Here is a 16,499-nt window from a genome sequence, read left to right on the forward strand (position 1 = left end):
GCATTTTCATAGGCCCACTAACCTATCTGAGCAAAAACTCAGAAGGCCTCAGTGAAGAAGCTGAGGTGTGGCACTGGCACCTGCCCAGCCTCTCCTACTGCACATGGATCTTGGTCAACAATCTGGCACCTACTACTCTGTGGCACAAGTATGCCATCCTGGACCTGCCAATGACCCTGATCAAAAGGCTCCAGAAGCGCCTTGTTGACTGCTTCTGGAATAGGACCCACTGGCTCCATCTGGCTGCCCTGTACCTGCCCACCAGTGAGGGAGGTCAGGGCCTAATTGATCTGGTGATCAAGGTTGCTGCCTTCTACCTGCAATCCTTTCACTACCTTCTCTTTTCTGGGGAATGCCTTCCCTAGCTATGGCTGGCCTGTGCTTTCCTGTGTCAGGTGGGGGAACTCAACCTGTTCAGGGACTTTTCCTGTGCAAGAAGGGGCAATAAGCCTTGCCTCTGGAAGCCTCATATTTTCCTTGGTCTTTACACCATCAGTCTGACCCACTTCTTTGCCTAATCTCAGTCCACCTGGTTCTTGGCCAAAACCTAGGCTTACCAGCTGGGTCTGCGCTCTGTCCATTTTCCTTCACACCTCTTTGCTAAAGTGAAAGCTGCTTTCCCTGGGAGTGTGCTTGCCACCCTAAAAAATCATCTCCACACACATCTCCCTGATGGCAGCTCTCTGGATAGACCCCCTCTATCATTGCATGTTTCTCCATCTGTGGATAGCAACGGGAGTGGCAGGCCTGGCACTATGCTGTCCCTCCATGCTCCCAATGGAAACAGTGGTGGTATCAACCTTGATTGTACATGTGGACAGTCAAAGTGCATCATGCCTGTGTCCTTGCTGATTATTCTGACATGACTTGGAGAGGGAGCTTTGTGGCAGCAACAACAGAGCAAACCTGGCTGGTCTGGTGCACACTTTACAAGCTACCCACTGCCAAGAAAACCAGAAACCCCCAGTAGTAGCTGCTTCGTGGGACCCTGGCCACAGGCACTTTTTTCTACCACTTAGACTGAGCAGTGTTGACAACTGCCTTTTCTTCAAGGAGCTGACTACAGTCTTTCCCATTCCTCCTGGACTGCCCCCAGCTGCAGCTGCTCTTTGCTGCTCTCAGCATCCTCTTTGGCACATTGAACTTAGACTTGTCTGACACTGTGTACATCTTTTCTATTCTGCACCGAGTGGCCAAGGAGAGCGTGATCTTCCTGGCCAACTTCCTGCTGGGCCAGGCCAGATGGTGACTCTGAAAAGCTGCAGAAACCAGCTTGCAGGGGCCGGGTCTAATGGCTCCCTCCAACTCTTCCACTTCTTGGTATGGCATGTTACATTTGAATTTGGACACTTCGCTTTGCAACAAAATGTAGACCAGCTTATGTCACACTGTGCCATTGAGAGGGTCCTCTGCAAGGTGGAAGATGGACAGCTGGTCCTACATGTGTCAGCAACAACAGAGGGGAGTGGGGGAAGGAGATTTAATCTCTGATGACATGGTATTTTTTGTTGGTAACAAGTATTTAATGCTCAGCTCCTGGAAGGGCTACAAACCTTTGCACTTTCACCATTTGTTTTTAATATTAGTATAATAGAATTTTTTTTTAAGTAAAATAAAATCTCTCTCTTTCTCTTCCCTTCCTCCCTGCACAGCTCAAAACGGGCCCTTAACACTGATTGGGATCTCCAGCTGTCACTACAATATGCACAGTTAACCATTAATAATACATAACATGTTTGCAACATGTAGGATAGACATACGAGGAAAAAGATGGGAGATCAGAAGGGATTTGATAACCTCTGAAGATACTGATAAATTCAGATTTAGGGAAGGAGTTACATTTAAGGAAGGAGTAGGAGATGGAACAAAGGATATGAGTTTATGAATCAACAAAGCAAAAAGGGTGAGAGCAAATTTGAAAGTCATTGTCAGATTGGACAAGAGATGGTGAGTGAGGAAGAGGTAATTCAAAGAAAAAGAAGACTGAGTACTTGGGCCTCAGAAGCACCAGCAGAGATAAGGTGGATGATTCACAGAGTTTAGCAATGTCAGAAGCAGTCATCTGGGCAGAAAGAAAACTCAGAAATGAATCATGGGCAATGGATGAGGGGGTCTGAAGAGGAAAAGGATGGTTCTGATGTCAACAAGGAAAAATTAGATATGTTGCTGCAAGCTTAGATTTTGTGTACTACACCTGTCTAATTCATTTTGAAAACTCCTTTTTTAGAGCAAACCCATGAAATATAGCCTGGTTTTCTCTTTTTAAATCTGTTTAAAAAATGCTACTTACTGAATGACACAGATCATTCAGCCTCAAGAGCACAACTATTACAAACAAGATATGAGTGGGTGTTCCCTGCCATAGTGCCATAGTCACAGCTTGAAATGTACTGCTGAAGAAAAATAATTGTCAAAAATGAGTTTTCCAGCATGTTTTGATAGTAGAGGTCACCCTGAGAAGGGGGAAAAAAATCAGACACACTGAAAAAGCTTTCACTATCTCAGACTCTTATGAAGACAAAAATAATCCCATAATTAAATTTGTATTGTTTTATACATTCTTCAAGGAAGAATTTATGACCGCTTTGTGCAAAAGGTCAAACCCTGCATTTAAATTGGGATATTATGATAAATGATGTGGGCAGCATGGGTTCTAATTTTAGCAAACACAAATGATTTCTTTAAAGAATTTGTTCTGATCTGGAATTTTTCTTGACCTCCTAGAAGGGGAAATAGATTAAATTATATATTTTTGTATGTCACTGAAAATAATGGATGTATTTGGAATATCTAGCAACTTTTTGTAAAACATGACTCAAAACCCTCTGCCCATGTGACACATATTTCTCCTTGGTATTCTTATTGACAGAAACATGATTTCACACATGCAATCCCCAGGCATCATGTGAAAATGGGGTACTGTAAAAAAGGATAGGGATTTCAAAGCCGATTAAAAAAACTGCTTATGCTGCCCTGATGAAGGTATCAATGAAGAATTGCCAATCATGAGTCAGAACCCTCAAATTATCAAATTGTTCTAAAAGAAAACAACACACTGGTGTCTCTTCCAGTTTAACTCTTTGTTACCATTCTCAATGTGCCTGTGGCAATTATAGGTTTAAAATGTAAACTTAAATGCAGAATACACAGGCTTGTGCATATGAGAATGCTATCTCTCTCTTTCTCACACACACACACACACACACACACACTCACTCATTCACTCACTCACACGTATGCTGGCCTCAATGCCATCGTACACTTTCTCTCCAATATCCTGCCACCACCAGTAAGAACCTTTGTTCACTGCTGGGCTGCTACAGTTCTCTATCCTCTAGCTTCATATCTTGCTACAGCCCCCCTAGAAAGTCTCCAGTCCCTCAACTCCCTTAGAAGGCTCTACCATTGCTTCAAGGCTGAGCATCCTTTTCCTGGACTTTTATGACTTTAAATTTCCCCAATCTGCACTGTAACACTATGGTGGTATAAGGGATAAGACATCTATTACCCATCCCTAGAGGAGGTGGTCTCACTGCTTTGTATCTTCTCTGGGTATCTGTACTAACCACCTCAAGTGGGTAGAAGCTACAGCTGTTTATATGTTCTACTTGGTATAAAGGTAAATTAATTTTAAAGTCATTATATTTTAATGTTTTTCTCTTAATTTGGGGGAGCTGTTTTATGGTGTTAGAGCAGAGTACATACTATGATATCCTCAATGTTAGCTTTACTGTTAAACTATCTTTTAAATACATGGGGTGCTGACAGATGTGCAGTTCCCCATTCTAACTAATGGAGCTGCACAGAAAGCACCATGAGTTAAAGTGACCTAACAGACATCCACTTTTTGGTCAAGAGGGGAGAGCTGAGAGCAGAGTGGAGGGGTAAAAATCAAGCTCCACTTCGGAACCGAACCTTCAGAGAGGCTGCCTGCCTACAGCCTTCTCCCAGCTCTGGTGCTGTCTACAGGATGGGAGGGGGAAGAAGGGGGAGGAGAGAGCTCCAGGCTGGGGTTTGCCCAGCCTGAGGTAGAGGGAAAGAAGTTTGGGGGGGACTGCAAGGTGGGGAGGGCTCCAATCCACCACCTGACCTCCAGCTCAGGATGGGAAAGCCCCAGCCCAGAGCTCCTGCCCCTCCCCTATCCCCCTCCCATCCTACAGACAGCACCAGGGCAGAGCTGGGCTGCATCAGCCAAGCCCTGATCACATGTAGGGACTAACAAAAGTTAATTAAAGCACTCCAGTTTGAATTGCCTTCATCTGAACCCTCATAAGATGAGGGTTAATTTGTTGTTCAACTGGGCACTTTGAAAGTGTTCTGTAGCTGTGCACTTCTGTCAGGCATGGCTGTAGAGTACTTTCAGCGGGCCGATCGCACAACAAATGTCATTTCTGTGAGTGACCTTAGTTAAATAATATGAGAGAAAAACAAAGATTGGAGTAAATGTTAGTAGAATGCATTACATATAGCACTAGATAAAATGCTCAGTTCAGGATCTTGTTTTAGCACCTCGGATACTCTAATTTTCAGCAAGTGTTCTATGCTCTGTATTTTAGGGAAGTTACATACCTAATTATCTTTAAGGATGTAGGAGAATATATCATTCTCTACTGTCCTCTCCCATTCATACCCATTATGATGGGACCACAGTGGGGAGGCTGATATCAGAGCTACATCTAGATTGATGCTGAGACAGTCCTTAATGACTAGCTGCATATAAATTACAGCAGAAAGAGGAAGGCATTAAATGTAAACATGGTCCAGAACTGTATCAAATATTACAAGCAACAATTTGTCCCCATCTCTGAGAATTTACATAGATCAGGTTCAGTGACAGACTCTGATTATGGCTTGTTAGTTTAGGGATGTATATGTTCTTTTGTGATTTATGTGATTTAAATAAGTAAGTTAGCACTACAGGCCCCATGGGCCCTTGGCTGCCTCTACCATCTTCATCCATTCCCATCTGTTATGTGCCATTCCCATCTATTCCCATTTCCATCTATTATCTTTCAGTCATCCAGGTTTAATTTCTGTAGTTCTGACACATCTAGCCTTCTTAGTCTTGGTCATTCTGACACCCTATGAATAACACTTTCTTTGGTGTCCAATTGTTTCCATTCAGCATGGCCCATTGTGCTCTTGATTTCCTCTGTCAGGGCTGGGTCTCTGTACAATTGACATAACTCATTCTTGTATTATTAGATTATACTGTGCACAAAAGTTTTTCTGTAGAATCTTCTTCTCAAAATGATACTGGTATCTTATTTGCTTGTGAGAGAATCCAGGGTTGATTCCTGTAGGTCATACATGGCCTGATTATGGTTTTATAGCCTTAAAACTTAATTTTCCTTGAGATGAGCTTGGATGACAGGAGCTTGTGCAATTCAAAATAGAACCTACTCTGCATTGCACAAGCTCCTGTCATACAAAGCAGGCTTTATTTCCTGCTTCTGTTCTACCTTCATATTACTGTCCTGTGCTATGATACAACCTAAATACTTGATGTGGGTCACTTGATTAAAATTTTTGTTGTTTATTGTTATGCGATGTCCAGATATCATGTTTTATTCACATTCACTCATTGTCCAATTTTCTTTGCTTCACTTGTTAGTCAGTTATCCAATGTTTCTAGATCATTCATATTTTCACTTATAAGAACTATATCACAAGCATACCTGAGGACTTTATGCTATCCACTCAGTTGAATTCCGCTTATGTTGTTTATGCTCCTGATTACCTTTTTTAGTGCCACGTTGAATAGGATTGGAGACAGATCATCTCCCTGTCTCAGTCTGATTCTTCTTCCATTTTGTTTCTTAGTTCATACATACAAACTTTAATGAGTTCAATTACTTTGTTGGGAATTCCTAATCCTGCTAATAGGGCCCACAGATTTTCTCTGTGTATGCTGTTATAAGCTTTCTGGAAGTCTATTAACAGTATGTGTAAGCTTTGATTATACTACCAATTTTTTTCTCAACTATTTGTGTTAGAGAGAAGATTTTTTCTGTTGTCAATCTATTCTTGCAGAACCCAGTCTACTCTTGTATTCTCTCAAAATGTTTTCTGTGTAAGGTAGGAAGCACTGGAGCAAAATGTTAGGGAATAAAAGTTGTTGTTAATAGTGATAATACCTCTGTAATTTTGACATTCCCATTTGAGGCCTTTTTTGAAGATGGGGCCAAATTAAGGCTCCTTTTCAATCATAAGGTAAAACTGATGACTTCCAAATAAGGGGAATTAATTTATGGATTTGTTTATAAAGCTTTTGCCATAGGCTACATATAGGGGCCCTCACTGGCTGGGGAGTGGGGGGTGATGGCCAGTGCCCCCTCCTCCCTGAGACTGTGGGAGTGCCAAGATAAGCTCTGAGAGCACTGCTGGGGGACCCCCCAGTATCATGAGGTCAATGGCTCTTGCCCTCCATATTTTATCATTACTGCTCTTAAGTTTTGTTATGGCTGTTTTCACTTCTACAAAAGATGGTTCTTCTATTTTTGCTTTGGTTAATGAATGTGTTTCTTGTTCTACTGGCACTGTAAGCATTGGGCAGTTCTACTGTTCTACAAAATATTATTTCCATCTCCCTATGATTGCTGTCCTGTATTCAAGGAGGTTCTCATTTCTGTCATTGATGACAGATGTAGTCACTTGATATCCTTTTTAATAGTTTCTGACTGCTTTATATCTATTTCTTACATCATTTCTCCTATTGTTCCTTGATGTCCTGGAGCTGATTCACCAGATGTTGGTGTTTTTGTTTCTTCAAACTTTCTTTGTTTTATGTGGTTTAAATGTTTGTATGTTTTACATGATTTAGATAGATCTAGATTGGTTCCCAAACTATGGCTAATAAATGATCCACAGCTGGTCTACAAGTGTCATTAGGCCCCTCTGTCCTTTTATAGTATTTTCAATTAAAAATTAGATGGTAGAAATGCATGGTGGTCTATGATAAATTCCAATGGTTGACGATAGTCTATAGGTCACAAATTTTGAGGAACCATTTACATCAGTTTCATAGGCTGCTTACAGATGTCTAAAAAACCCAAAACAGATGGCACTTTAAACTTGGCAAGCTCCCGCACCAACACCAGTGCATGCTCATAAGAGTCAGTGTGTTAGCTGGACCTGGCTTACCCAATATCTGTATAGATTGGATTCTTTAGTGTGGCTTTTTGGTGCTTTTATCTAATAGCTGATTGAATCATCTATTAGATAAAAATGCCAAAAAGTCCCACTGAAATGCCTGATTTATACCGACTCTGTAGAGCTGGATTGAATTAACACACTGCTTCTTCCAGTAAAGCACTTTTTTTTTAACATCCATAAGCAGCCATAATGATTAGTCACTGTGGCTAGGTACATACAGTCAAAAATCCTGAGACTGAATCGATTCAAGCTTCACAGGTTTGTCTAATCTGCATAGATTGAACGAATAAACAAACAAACAAACATTCACTTCTGATTCCAGAAAAGCAGCCACATGCCTGCAGTGGCCAAGGCAGGAAGGCAGGGGGTGCTAAAGCATGCCTCCCTGCTCAGCTGGAGCAGACAGCTCAGGCCAAGGCTAGCCCACCCACCCTGCAAGGGTGGGGAGAGGGTTGAAGAGGAGAAGGAAAGTACCTTAACATGCTGGGAGACTGAGTTAACATGAATCTGGAGGGGATCTGGGCCAGAAGTTCAATAAACCAATTTAACCTAAATCAGTTAAATCTGATACTACACCCATCCAAATTTATCTTAAACTGGTTTTGGCCATATCAAAAGTAGTTTATGTGCACTGAAATTGTTGTGTGAACCATTTGTATTGGTTTCTGATTACTTATACCAGTTTATGTGTAACTTCTGTCCCTAGCCTATAAAACTTCTTTAATCAAAAGATACCTTGATTGGGGGAACGTGGTTTTGTTTTTTTCTAGCTTTAATTTGGCAAGAAAAATGTATTTAAATGACTTGATTTTTTTTTTTTATGGTTCTCATTATTTTATTTCTACTTAAAAAAAAACAACAACAAGTAAATAACTGAAGTTTAGAGTTAGTGGAAAAGGTGCAATGGCTGCCCTGGTCATAGCTATTCTGAATTCATAACCCTCCTTCCACTTTATCCCAAGGAACAGTATAAGGCAAAACTGCAATGAAAGGTGCAGCACACTATCCTCCAAAGGAGTCTTCAGTTCTGATTTCAACTGATCACATCACTGAGAGGTAAGAACAGCTATTTCATTGTGAGACTCTGCTCACACAAGGAACTAGTATGCAGATTAGGGCCTATTGAGGTAGTGATTGATTTCATAGATTCATAGATGTTAGGGTCGGAAGGGACCTCAATAGATCATCAAGTCCGACCCCCTGCATAAGCAGAAAAGAGTTCTGGGTCTAGATGACCCCAGCTAGATAAACTTGGAATCTTGGTTATTAAAAATGGATTATGCAAAATTAACTCATATAATTGACTCATCATGGACTTCAGATTGCAATTGTTTTTGATTATCGTAATGTCATAGTTTCTGTGAACATTTCCTATTGTAGCAGATTATTGCAAATCCCAGTGAAACATAACCCCACGTTTTTTGTTTTTTCATCAAGATTTATTTTCCCTAGACAACAACCTCCAAACAGACCAAATCTATGGATAACATATGAGATATTTAAATGTTTCTTGTAGTGGCAAATCAGGCACTCTTCATGTCCCATCATCTTCCCAACTTCTTCTTACCTCATAGTGTCTTGACTATCAAATACTAGGAGGCATGTCGCCAAAAGAGCCCCACTGTCAGACATCCACACAAGCATACAACCTATTCATTTATGCCCTCTAACAGGAACCAAAATCAGTTCCAAAGACTGAAGTGCTTGAGTGATACAGACCATAAAATGTAAATTATAATTTTTAAGCAGTATGTACACTTGACAATTAACCCCCCCCCCAATTTTTAAAGCCAGATGAGTAGTTTGTTTGTTTTTTTAATTAAGGTATTTACCAAATAAGGCATCACATTTTTCCCCAATGGTTAAATTGTAGTTTACCAAAAGAGACAGAGTTCATCAATATTTCTCAACCAGAGGTGCCCACTTTTTGTATAAAAACGTGTGCAATTTTTATATACACACACATACATACACTCACTCACCATATATTCACATAAAATTAATGGACTAAAGAGAAAAACAAATTGTGTAGGAACCTGAAGAAAAGGAAGAACCCATACATCTATGGTTGGAGCTAGTTATCTTGTAGGATAAGACAAAGTCAAGGACTACATACATAATAGCAGACGTCATTATGAAAAGTTTTCCATAATATAATTCAGGTGCAGAGGGTATAATTCTGGCCCAGACTATGATTCCTTGACAACCTATTTCACAGTAGCAGATTTCAGTGATTTTATAATCAAGGATAATGTACAGATTTATAATAATGAGCTGTCAATGGGTGGAATGGCAGCATTGCAACCCATTATTTTCTCAGACATATTCACGGCATATGCCAAGTACAGGAAAATGTGAGTAACATCTATGAAAGGGGCAATATCCCTTTTCTTATTCAAACAGACTCCTGTGGGTAGATGTATAGAAATCTAGCTGGTGGTACTTGCAGATAGATTTACTGTAGAAATATTCATATACCTTAAGATTTTATGCATGAAAAATGTAACAAAGAGAAAAATTACTCAACATATTATTTTTTCCTTATAGATTACTGTCAGAATATGAATTCTCAAAATATATTTTATTTAGTGTTTATCTCTAGTCCCCTCAGATGCTGCATTACTGTTACCTCTCCAAAGCCTATGGCATGGTGCACTTGTGCCTGACATCACTTAGCATATTATGCTGACATGACTGAAGAATAACTACTAAATCGCACAATATTTTTTACAATGAAGAGAAGCAGATAGCTATAGATGTGTAAATGTCTACTGATATAATGAAGAGTGCTTCAGCCATATCATTTAGGGGTGGGATATGGTCATTATGAACTCTAAGAAAATCCTAGGATACTGGAAGGGAAAGAACAAAGGACTTTTCTAAATCAGCACCAAAACAATATCCCCATGTAGGTTATTAAAGGATTGTGTACATTTTTCTGGAGAGCATATTTTTTGGATGAAAGAGCTCTGATGATCTATGGTTATTAAAGATTCCACAACATTTTTTTATGATTAAGACACTGAGACCCCATATCTTGATCAGATTCCAGACTGGGTTATTATAAATGCCATTAAAAATATTCTGCAGCTTTAACTGGCTCCAAAAGAGTCTCCAATTCCTAGCTCACACTTTTCTACCGACTATGCACTTTAACAGCTGCCATATCCCAGATAAGACTTGGAAGCTTTTAGCAGAAGGTGAAGTGATTCAATCATATATTTTTGGAAATGTTTTGGGATCCTTTGGAATACAAGATGTGTTTCAGTTATTCCTTTGTGAAGATGAAATAATGAAAATAAAGCCATTTGAGTTATTCCAAATATATGCAGTTGGATAGGAGGGCAAATTATCTATAATATAAATGCAAATTCTCAAGATAATTGGCTGTTATTGCTTCTATTAATTACATTACCATCCTTTAATTTTCTAATTAGAATTGTTTCCTTGCATTATGGTATCCTAGCACAGGAGGAAATTGATCTCTTTTTTTCACTTTTAGTAGAAAATAAATCTCCCCATAAAATTAGATACATTAAATGAAAAGTAGCAACTCTGCAGTTTTTAAAGAGACTTTTGTGTGTAGATGAAAGGATATATAAAAACAACCTTGTGGCAGAGATCTGTCAAGTCAGCAATGAAACTTACTACATTAATCAGCTGACATTTGCCCCCTAAAGTTTGTTTATGAAGATTTGGAGTTGCTTTTCATTATGAAAACAACCAAACTTTTCACAAAAACTCACTCTATGATAAGCTATTCTTTGTGTCATTAAAACCCAGGGAAATGAGAAAAAGGATTAATGATAGTAATGTATATATATTTTAAAATTCTGCATTCACATGCGCGTTGCAAAACTATGAGACTCTCATGGCATGTAGTCTACCGTGGTCAAGATGAATTTTTATTTCCTATTTCCTGATAAGAACTAATAGGAAATGTTATACCTATGAAATGATGCCTGTGATCTTTAGAAACTTTGTAAAAAGTCAAAGTTTCATTATTTGGGTATATACTATAATATACATTTCCACAGTGAAACCTGTATATTTTCTGTTGGATTAATTTTCTGATGGAAAATGCAAGAACTAGAATAGGCCTCAATATCTTGCAAAGCCCATGTCTGTTTCTCTTTTCAGGTGCATGAGAAAACTGTCAAGTCTATGATTTTGGGCAGCAAGGACTGAGGGTAAAATTTTCCATAAGGAAAGTGGAAGTCCTTCACTGAAACCAGTTCTCAACTGGTACACAAATAAAAAGACAGCATATTCATGATTATTGCTGAAAGTTTCACAACACAAGAAACATAGTAACTGACTAATCCTCTTAAGGTACATTGGACATTATAATTCCACATTTAGAGAAGGAGAAACCAACCCCAAGAAAGAAATTGGCTCATCAAAGCCAACATGGCAAGTCAGCACCTGGTTTGAAGCCCTGCCAAGACAGGGTCTGAAACCATAATTTCCCAAGTCCAAGGCCAGTTCTCAAACCCACAAGAACCTAGTAGTCATTTCTTTTTTCCATTCTTTTGTGTTTGATTTCTTTTTTTGAGCTGTCCCCTGAATTACTCAATCAAGCCCAATATGGCAAGTTCTTATCTCCTTCATTCAGATCCCTTCTGGAGAACCATTCCTCCTTCACAGCCCACAGTACAACCAATTAGCAGATTGAGGGGAAATTACCAATTACCAGATTGAGCACTCTGGTAAGATTTTTTTCCTTTGGGAAATATACCGTAAATTGTTTAGTGTACCTTCTACACTGGAAGATGTGTTGGTCAGAAAGGCTATTCCAATATTTAGTACAATGGTTCTCAACCATTTTTAGACTTCAGGCATGCTTTGATGGACTCCAGGTATCCCTCAGAAAATACCAACTCTTAAATTTTACTCTTCATAGAATTATAGAATCAATGGACCAAAAGGAGGGACCTGCCATATCATCAAGTCTGGTCACCTGCTACGAGCACAAGGTTATTGACCTCAAACGAGCTCAACAAGGTGCTTATCCAGCCTCCTCTTGAATACCTCCAAGGATGGAGACTGCACCACCTCTGCTGGAAGTGTTCCAGATTCTAGTTACCCTTATGGAAAAGAAGTTTCTCCTTATGTCCAGTCTAAATTTTCCTGGTCAACTGTGACCCCCAGGTCCCATTCAGATGCTGGGCCAGTCAGTGGACCACCATCCATCATGTAGGTATGGTGTAGGTTCTTCCTAGCCAGATGAAGAACCCAGCACTTTTCCCTGTTAAACCTCATCTGATTCCATTCAGCCCATAGAACCAGCCTGTCAAGGTTATCCTGGATCCTTACCCTATAGGGCTGTGCAAAGCTTCAGTTCACAATTCAATTCGGAGAAGATTCGGCGTGATTTGGAGGTGAAATCTCTGAATCTAAAACGAATCGCGAGAAGCTTAAAACTTTTGGAGCTTCTAAATTAGTTTGGAAGAGATTCTGCAATTCAGAGATTTGGAAGGTGGTCTTTATGGGGAAACAGAAACTTAGAAGAGGGAGGGGGAGCAGGGGGAAGGACTGACATCTCTAGCTGGTCAGTTACTGTGATTTCTCTCTGACTGAGCTTCCAATCATAATGTCTGGTGGGGAGGGACATAGATACATCATAAAAGCCTCTGTCTGCAGGCTTGCTGTGCCTTTTGTGACCTGGTTCTGAGTGAGCAAAAGTATCAGAAAGGTACTGGACTGCCTGGCTTGCTTCCTAGTCAGTCAGTCGCCTGTTTCTTTTTCTTTTTAGAAAGGATTGGATAGGATATAGCTTAGTTTAGCTTAGCTTATTTTAGAATCTCTTAACCTAATACTTATCCAATTCATTTCTTTCAATTTATATTTGTTCTCTTTTTAATGTTTAATTTATTTTTTTTGCAATACTTTTAAAAAGGAAAGCTCATTGTTTTACCTGGCAGTGTGAGCCATCACTGTGCAGGGAACCACACATTGCACACACACATTCACACACACATAAAAGAAGAAAAATCACATATTCATAGAAGAGATTGTATAGTTATTGCATTAGTTATTCATATTAATATGAATAACTATAGTTAGTTTTAATACTTTACATACAGACTAGAGAGAGCACAGAAATGCAAAGGAACTAGTCAGCCAGTCACACATTCAGATTCAGAAGAACACAACACACCATATATATATGATTGTTAATGCCTATATATGTAGGCATTAACAATCGATAATCAATCAGACCACAGTCAACAAATCACACAGCACTCACGAATAAAATAACTTGTCACTGACAGCCTAAGAACACAACAGTAACACAAACACACCACATATATATTGATAGGTATTAATAATCAATAATCAATCAGACCACTCAACAAGTCACACAGCACTCATGAATGGAAGAGCTTGCCACCGACAGCCCGCCACATTCAGATTCAGAACAAGACCAGATCAAAGAAGAACACAATACACACAAACCTTTTCCAGCACAGGAAACATAGATATGAAGCGTGTTGGAAAGGCAGGTGCCAGGTCTTCTGGCAGGGGAAGGAAAGGGGCTAGAGAGGGTAAGGGGAGAACTAGAGCTGCAAGTTCCCCCTGCCAACATAGATGCATCCTCTTCCCAAGCAACCATGAGGCTTCTGCTGCCAGTGGGAGCAAGAAGGTGGGAGCAGTACCCTGCACCAGGCTCCCCCTGCACCTATCTCTTTGACAGCTGGCAGGCTTCATGGCTGCAGCAGGTCCTGTCAGACCAGCAGTTTTCACCCCCCTCTGCCTTAACACACACAGTATCACCTATGTCATGAGTTCTGCCTGTCAACAGTTTGAAGTGAAGCTTCCCAGAAACCCCTGCCCCTATCTCCTTGAAACTTGACAGGATTTGTGTCCTTAGCAAGAGTTACCATCCCGGCAGTTTTCACCCTGCTGTGGCATAACACACTCGTGATATGAGTTTGGGTTTTACAACTTTGAGGTACAGTTTCCAAGTAACCCCTGCACCTATCATCTTGAAACTTGGCAGCCTTCATGCTTCAAGCAGGGGCTACTATCTGTGTAAGTTTCATCTGAATCAGCCAGGAAAGAACAAAGTTATAGATATTTCGTTGACTCCCCATTATACTCTATGACCAAATCTCCAAATCTTTCCGAATCTGCTCCAAATCTTTTGAAGTTGAATCGGCCAAATCAAACTGGAAAAGTGATTTGAATCTCTGAATCAAATTGCTGGCATTCACATTGGCTGAATATGAATTGAATAGTTCCCTATTTGCACAGGCCTATTACCCTGTCCTCTGATGTGCCCGGATTTCATCCACAAACTTAACCATTGATCTTTCTACCCTGCCCCCCCCCTCCAATCCAAGTCATTAATAAATATGTTAAAGAACAGAAGTCCAAGCACCAATCTTGGGGACACCACTGGAGATGGTCCTCTAGGATGAGGACATCCCATTGATTATAACTCTCTGGGATTGGCCTCTAAGCCAATTGTCCACCCACCTTACTGTAGACTGGTCTAGGCCAGTACCCTCTAATTTAATTGAGAGAATCTTATGGGAAATGGAATCAAAAGCTTTACTGAAGTCTAAGTATCAACCTTGTGTCCCTTGTTCAGCTAATTGGCTACCTGGTCATAAAAGGACACCAGGTTAGTCAGGCATGATCTACCTTCAACAAAGCCATTATGGTTACTTCTTAGTACTCCACCAGTTATGAGCTTGTAACTGATGGCCTCCTTAACAACTTTTTCAAAGATGTTTCCCAGGACGGAAGTCAGACTGACCAGTCTATAGTTTGCAGGGTCATCTCTCTTGCCTTTCTTGAAGATAGGCACCATGTTGACCCTCTTCTACTCATCCGGGACCACTCCCGAATTCCAGAACCCTTCAAACAGCTTTGCCAGAGGCCCTGCTACAAGCCTAGCCAGTTCTTTCAGGGCTTTCAGATGCAGGTTATCTGGCCCAGCACACTTGAAAATGTCCTAATGTTCTAAGAGTACCCTCACCTACTCAGGACTGATTTCATGTGGTCTGTTCTCTTCCCCATATTCCCTGGGCCTTTGGTCAGGTGAACAGCTCCCATCTGATTTCAGAAATACAGATGTGAAGTATATATTTTGGAGCTGTGTCTTTTCATGGGGATCAACTGTGGGCTGCCCCTCTGTATTCAGTAGGGTCCCACAGAAGAGATCAGTTTTTTTTTCTTGATCCCTATATGCCTATAGAAAGACTTTTTGTTGTCCTTAATTTCAGTCACCAGTTTGATCTCCATGCCTGCCTTGGCTTTCCGTGCCTCATACCTGCAGACACTTACTTTATACATAACACTTCCTACATAGAGCTATGCTGGATCCATATGCAGACATAGTCCACATAACAGAAGATGGAGAATTTTGTTCAATAGCTATAAAAATAGATGTTCTCATGTTCTCCAACTTTTTAAAAGTAATTTTAGTGACATCAGGGGAAAACTGCTGATGCATTAGCATTATCTTTAAAATTCTTTCTAATCTTTCAATAAATTTTAAATCCTTCTTAGTTCCACTTTGATGGTCTTACAGGACAAATTGAAAGCTCTTTAAATGAAAAAGGGAATACATTTTACCTTAGTGTTTGTTGCTTGAAATGGAACTTTTGAGCCATTTGTAACTGGGGATGTCAGCCTCTCAGTTGGTTTTGGATGGATTATATTCATAGCTGGAGGTTGATTGTGAAGAACAGAAGACAAGCAGAGTTGGACAGTCTCCTTCAAAGCTTTCAGTTGAGACTCCTGAGGAAAGTGAGATGTCATCAAATCTTCAGACTGGTTATAGCAAAGAGTATTGCTTATTTTCAAAGAGTATTGCTCTGAATCAAACACATTCTTTCTAGATTTGCTGGACAGAATCTAGTGTACACGTATATAATTATTCTGCAAATACACACAGACAAGATTCTTGGTACCATGCATTATAAACAAATTGTTTAATATAAAAGAAAAATAATTTATTTACCATTTACATGCTATGCCATTACATAATAAACTATCAGTGTTTTCATTGGATTTGGGAGACAGCAAAGTTACCATTGTCCAAATCAGAGGAGATCTGTATTTTCCTTTAAGTTCATCACACACTGGTACCAAGTATGCTTCATGAAATAAGCTTCTGTTTTCACAATGCCAGTAAAACAAGCCCTTTAAAAATCATAATATTAACATCTTTTGCCTGATAAAGAGATATGTGGGTTACTCTCTTAGAGACTGTGAAAGTGGTAAGCTGTCTGTGAACAAGCATTTGTCACACCCAGTCTAAGTTCAGGCAGGTTATTTTAAACTGCTTAAACAGAGACTGGTAGAGGCACATGCAGCCTTTTGCTGATGCT

General features: G+C 39.9%; 1 protein-coding gene across 8 annotated transcripts in view; it reads right to left on the reverse strand.

Moving 5' to 3' along the window:
* Positions 1 to 16,499, reverse strand: part of LUZP2 (leucine zipper protein 2) — a 433,570-nt gene that overhangs the window by 92,323 nt on the left and 324,748 nt on the right. For 6 of the 8 annotated variants that reach the window (XM_019477005.2, XM_019477003.2, XM_019477004.2 and 3 more), the window contains one exon: positions 15,742 to 15,906. The exons of the other annotated variants lie outside the window; for them this stretch is intronic. In XM_019477005.2, the coding sequence (XP_019332550.2) occupies positions 15,742 to 15,906 (165 nt within the window). The remainder of the gene's footprint in view (positions 1 to 15,741; positions 15,907 to 16,499) is intronic. 8 annotated transcript variants of the gene reach the window in all.

The sequence above is a fragment of the Alligator mississippiensis genome, chromosome 2, assembly GCF_030867095.1.
Source record: "Alligator mississippiensis isolate rAllMis1 chromosome 2, rAllMis1, whole genome shotgun sequence".
Classification (NCBI taxonomy): Eukaryota; Metazoa; Chordata; order Crocodylia; family Alligatoridae; genus Alligator; species Alligator mississippiensis.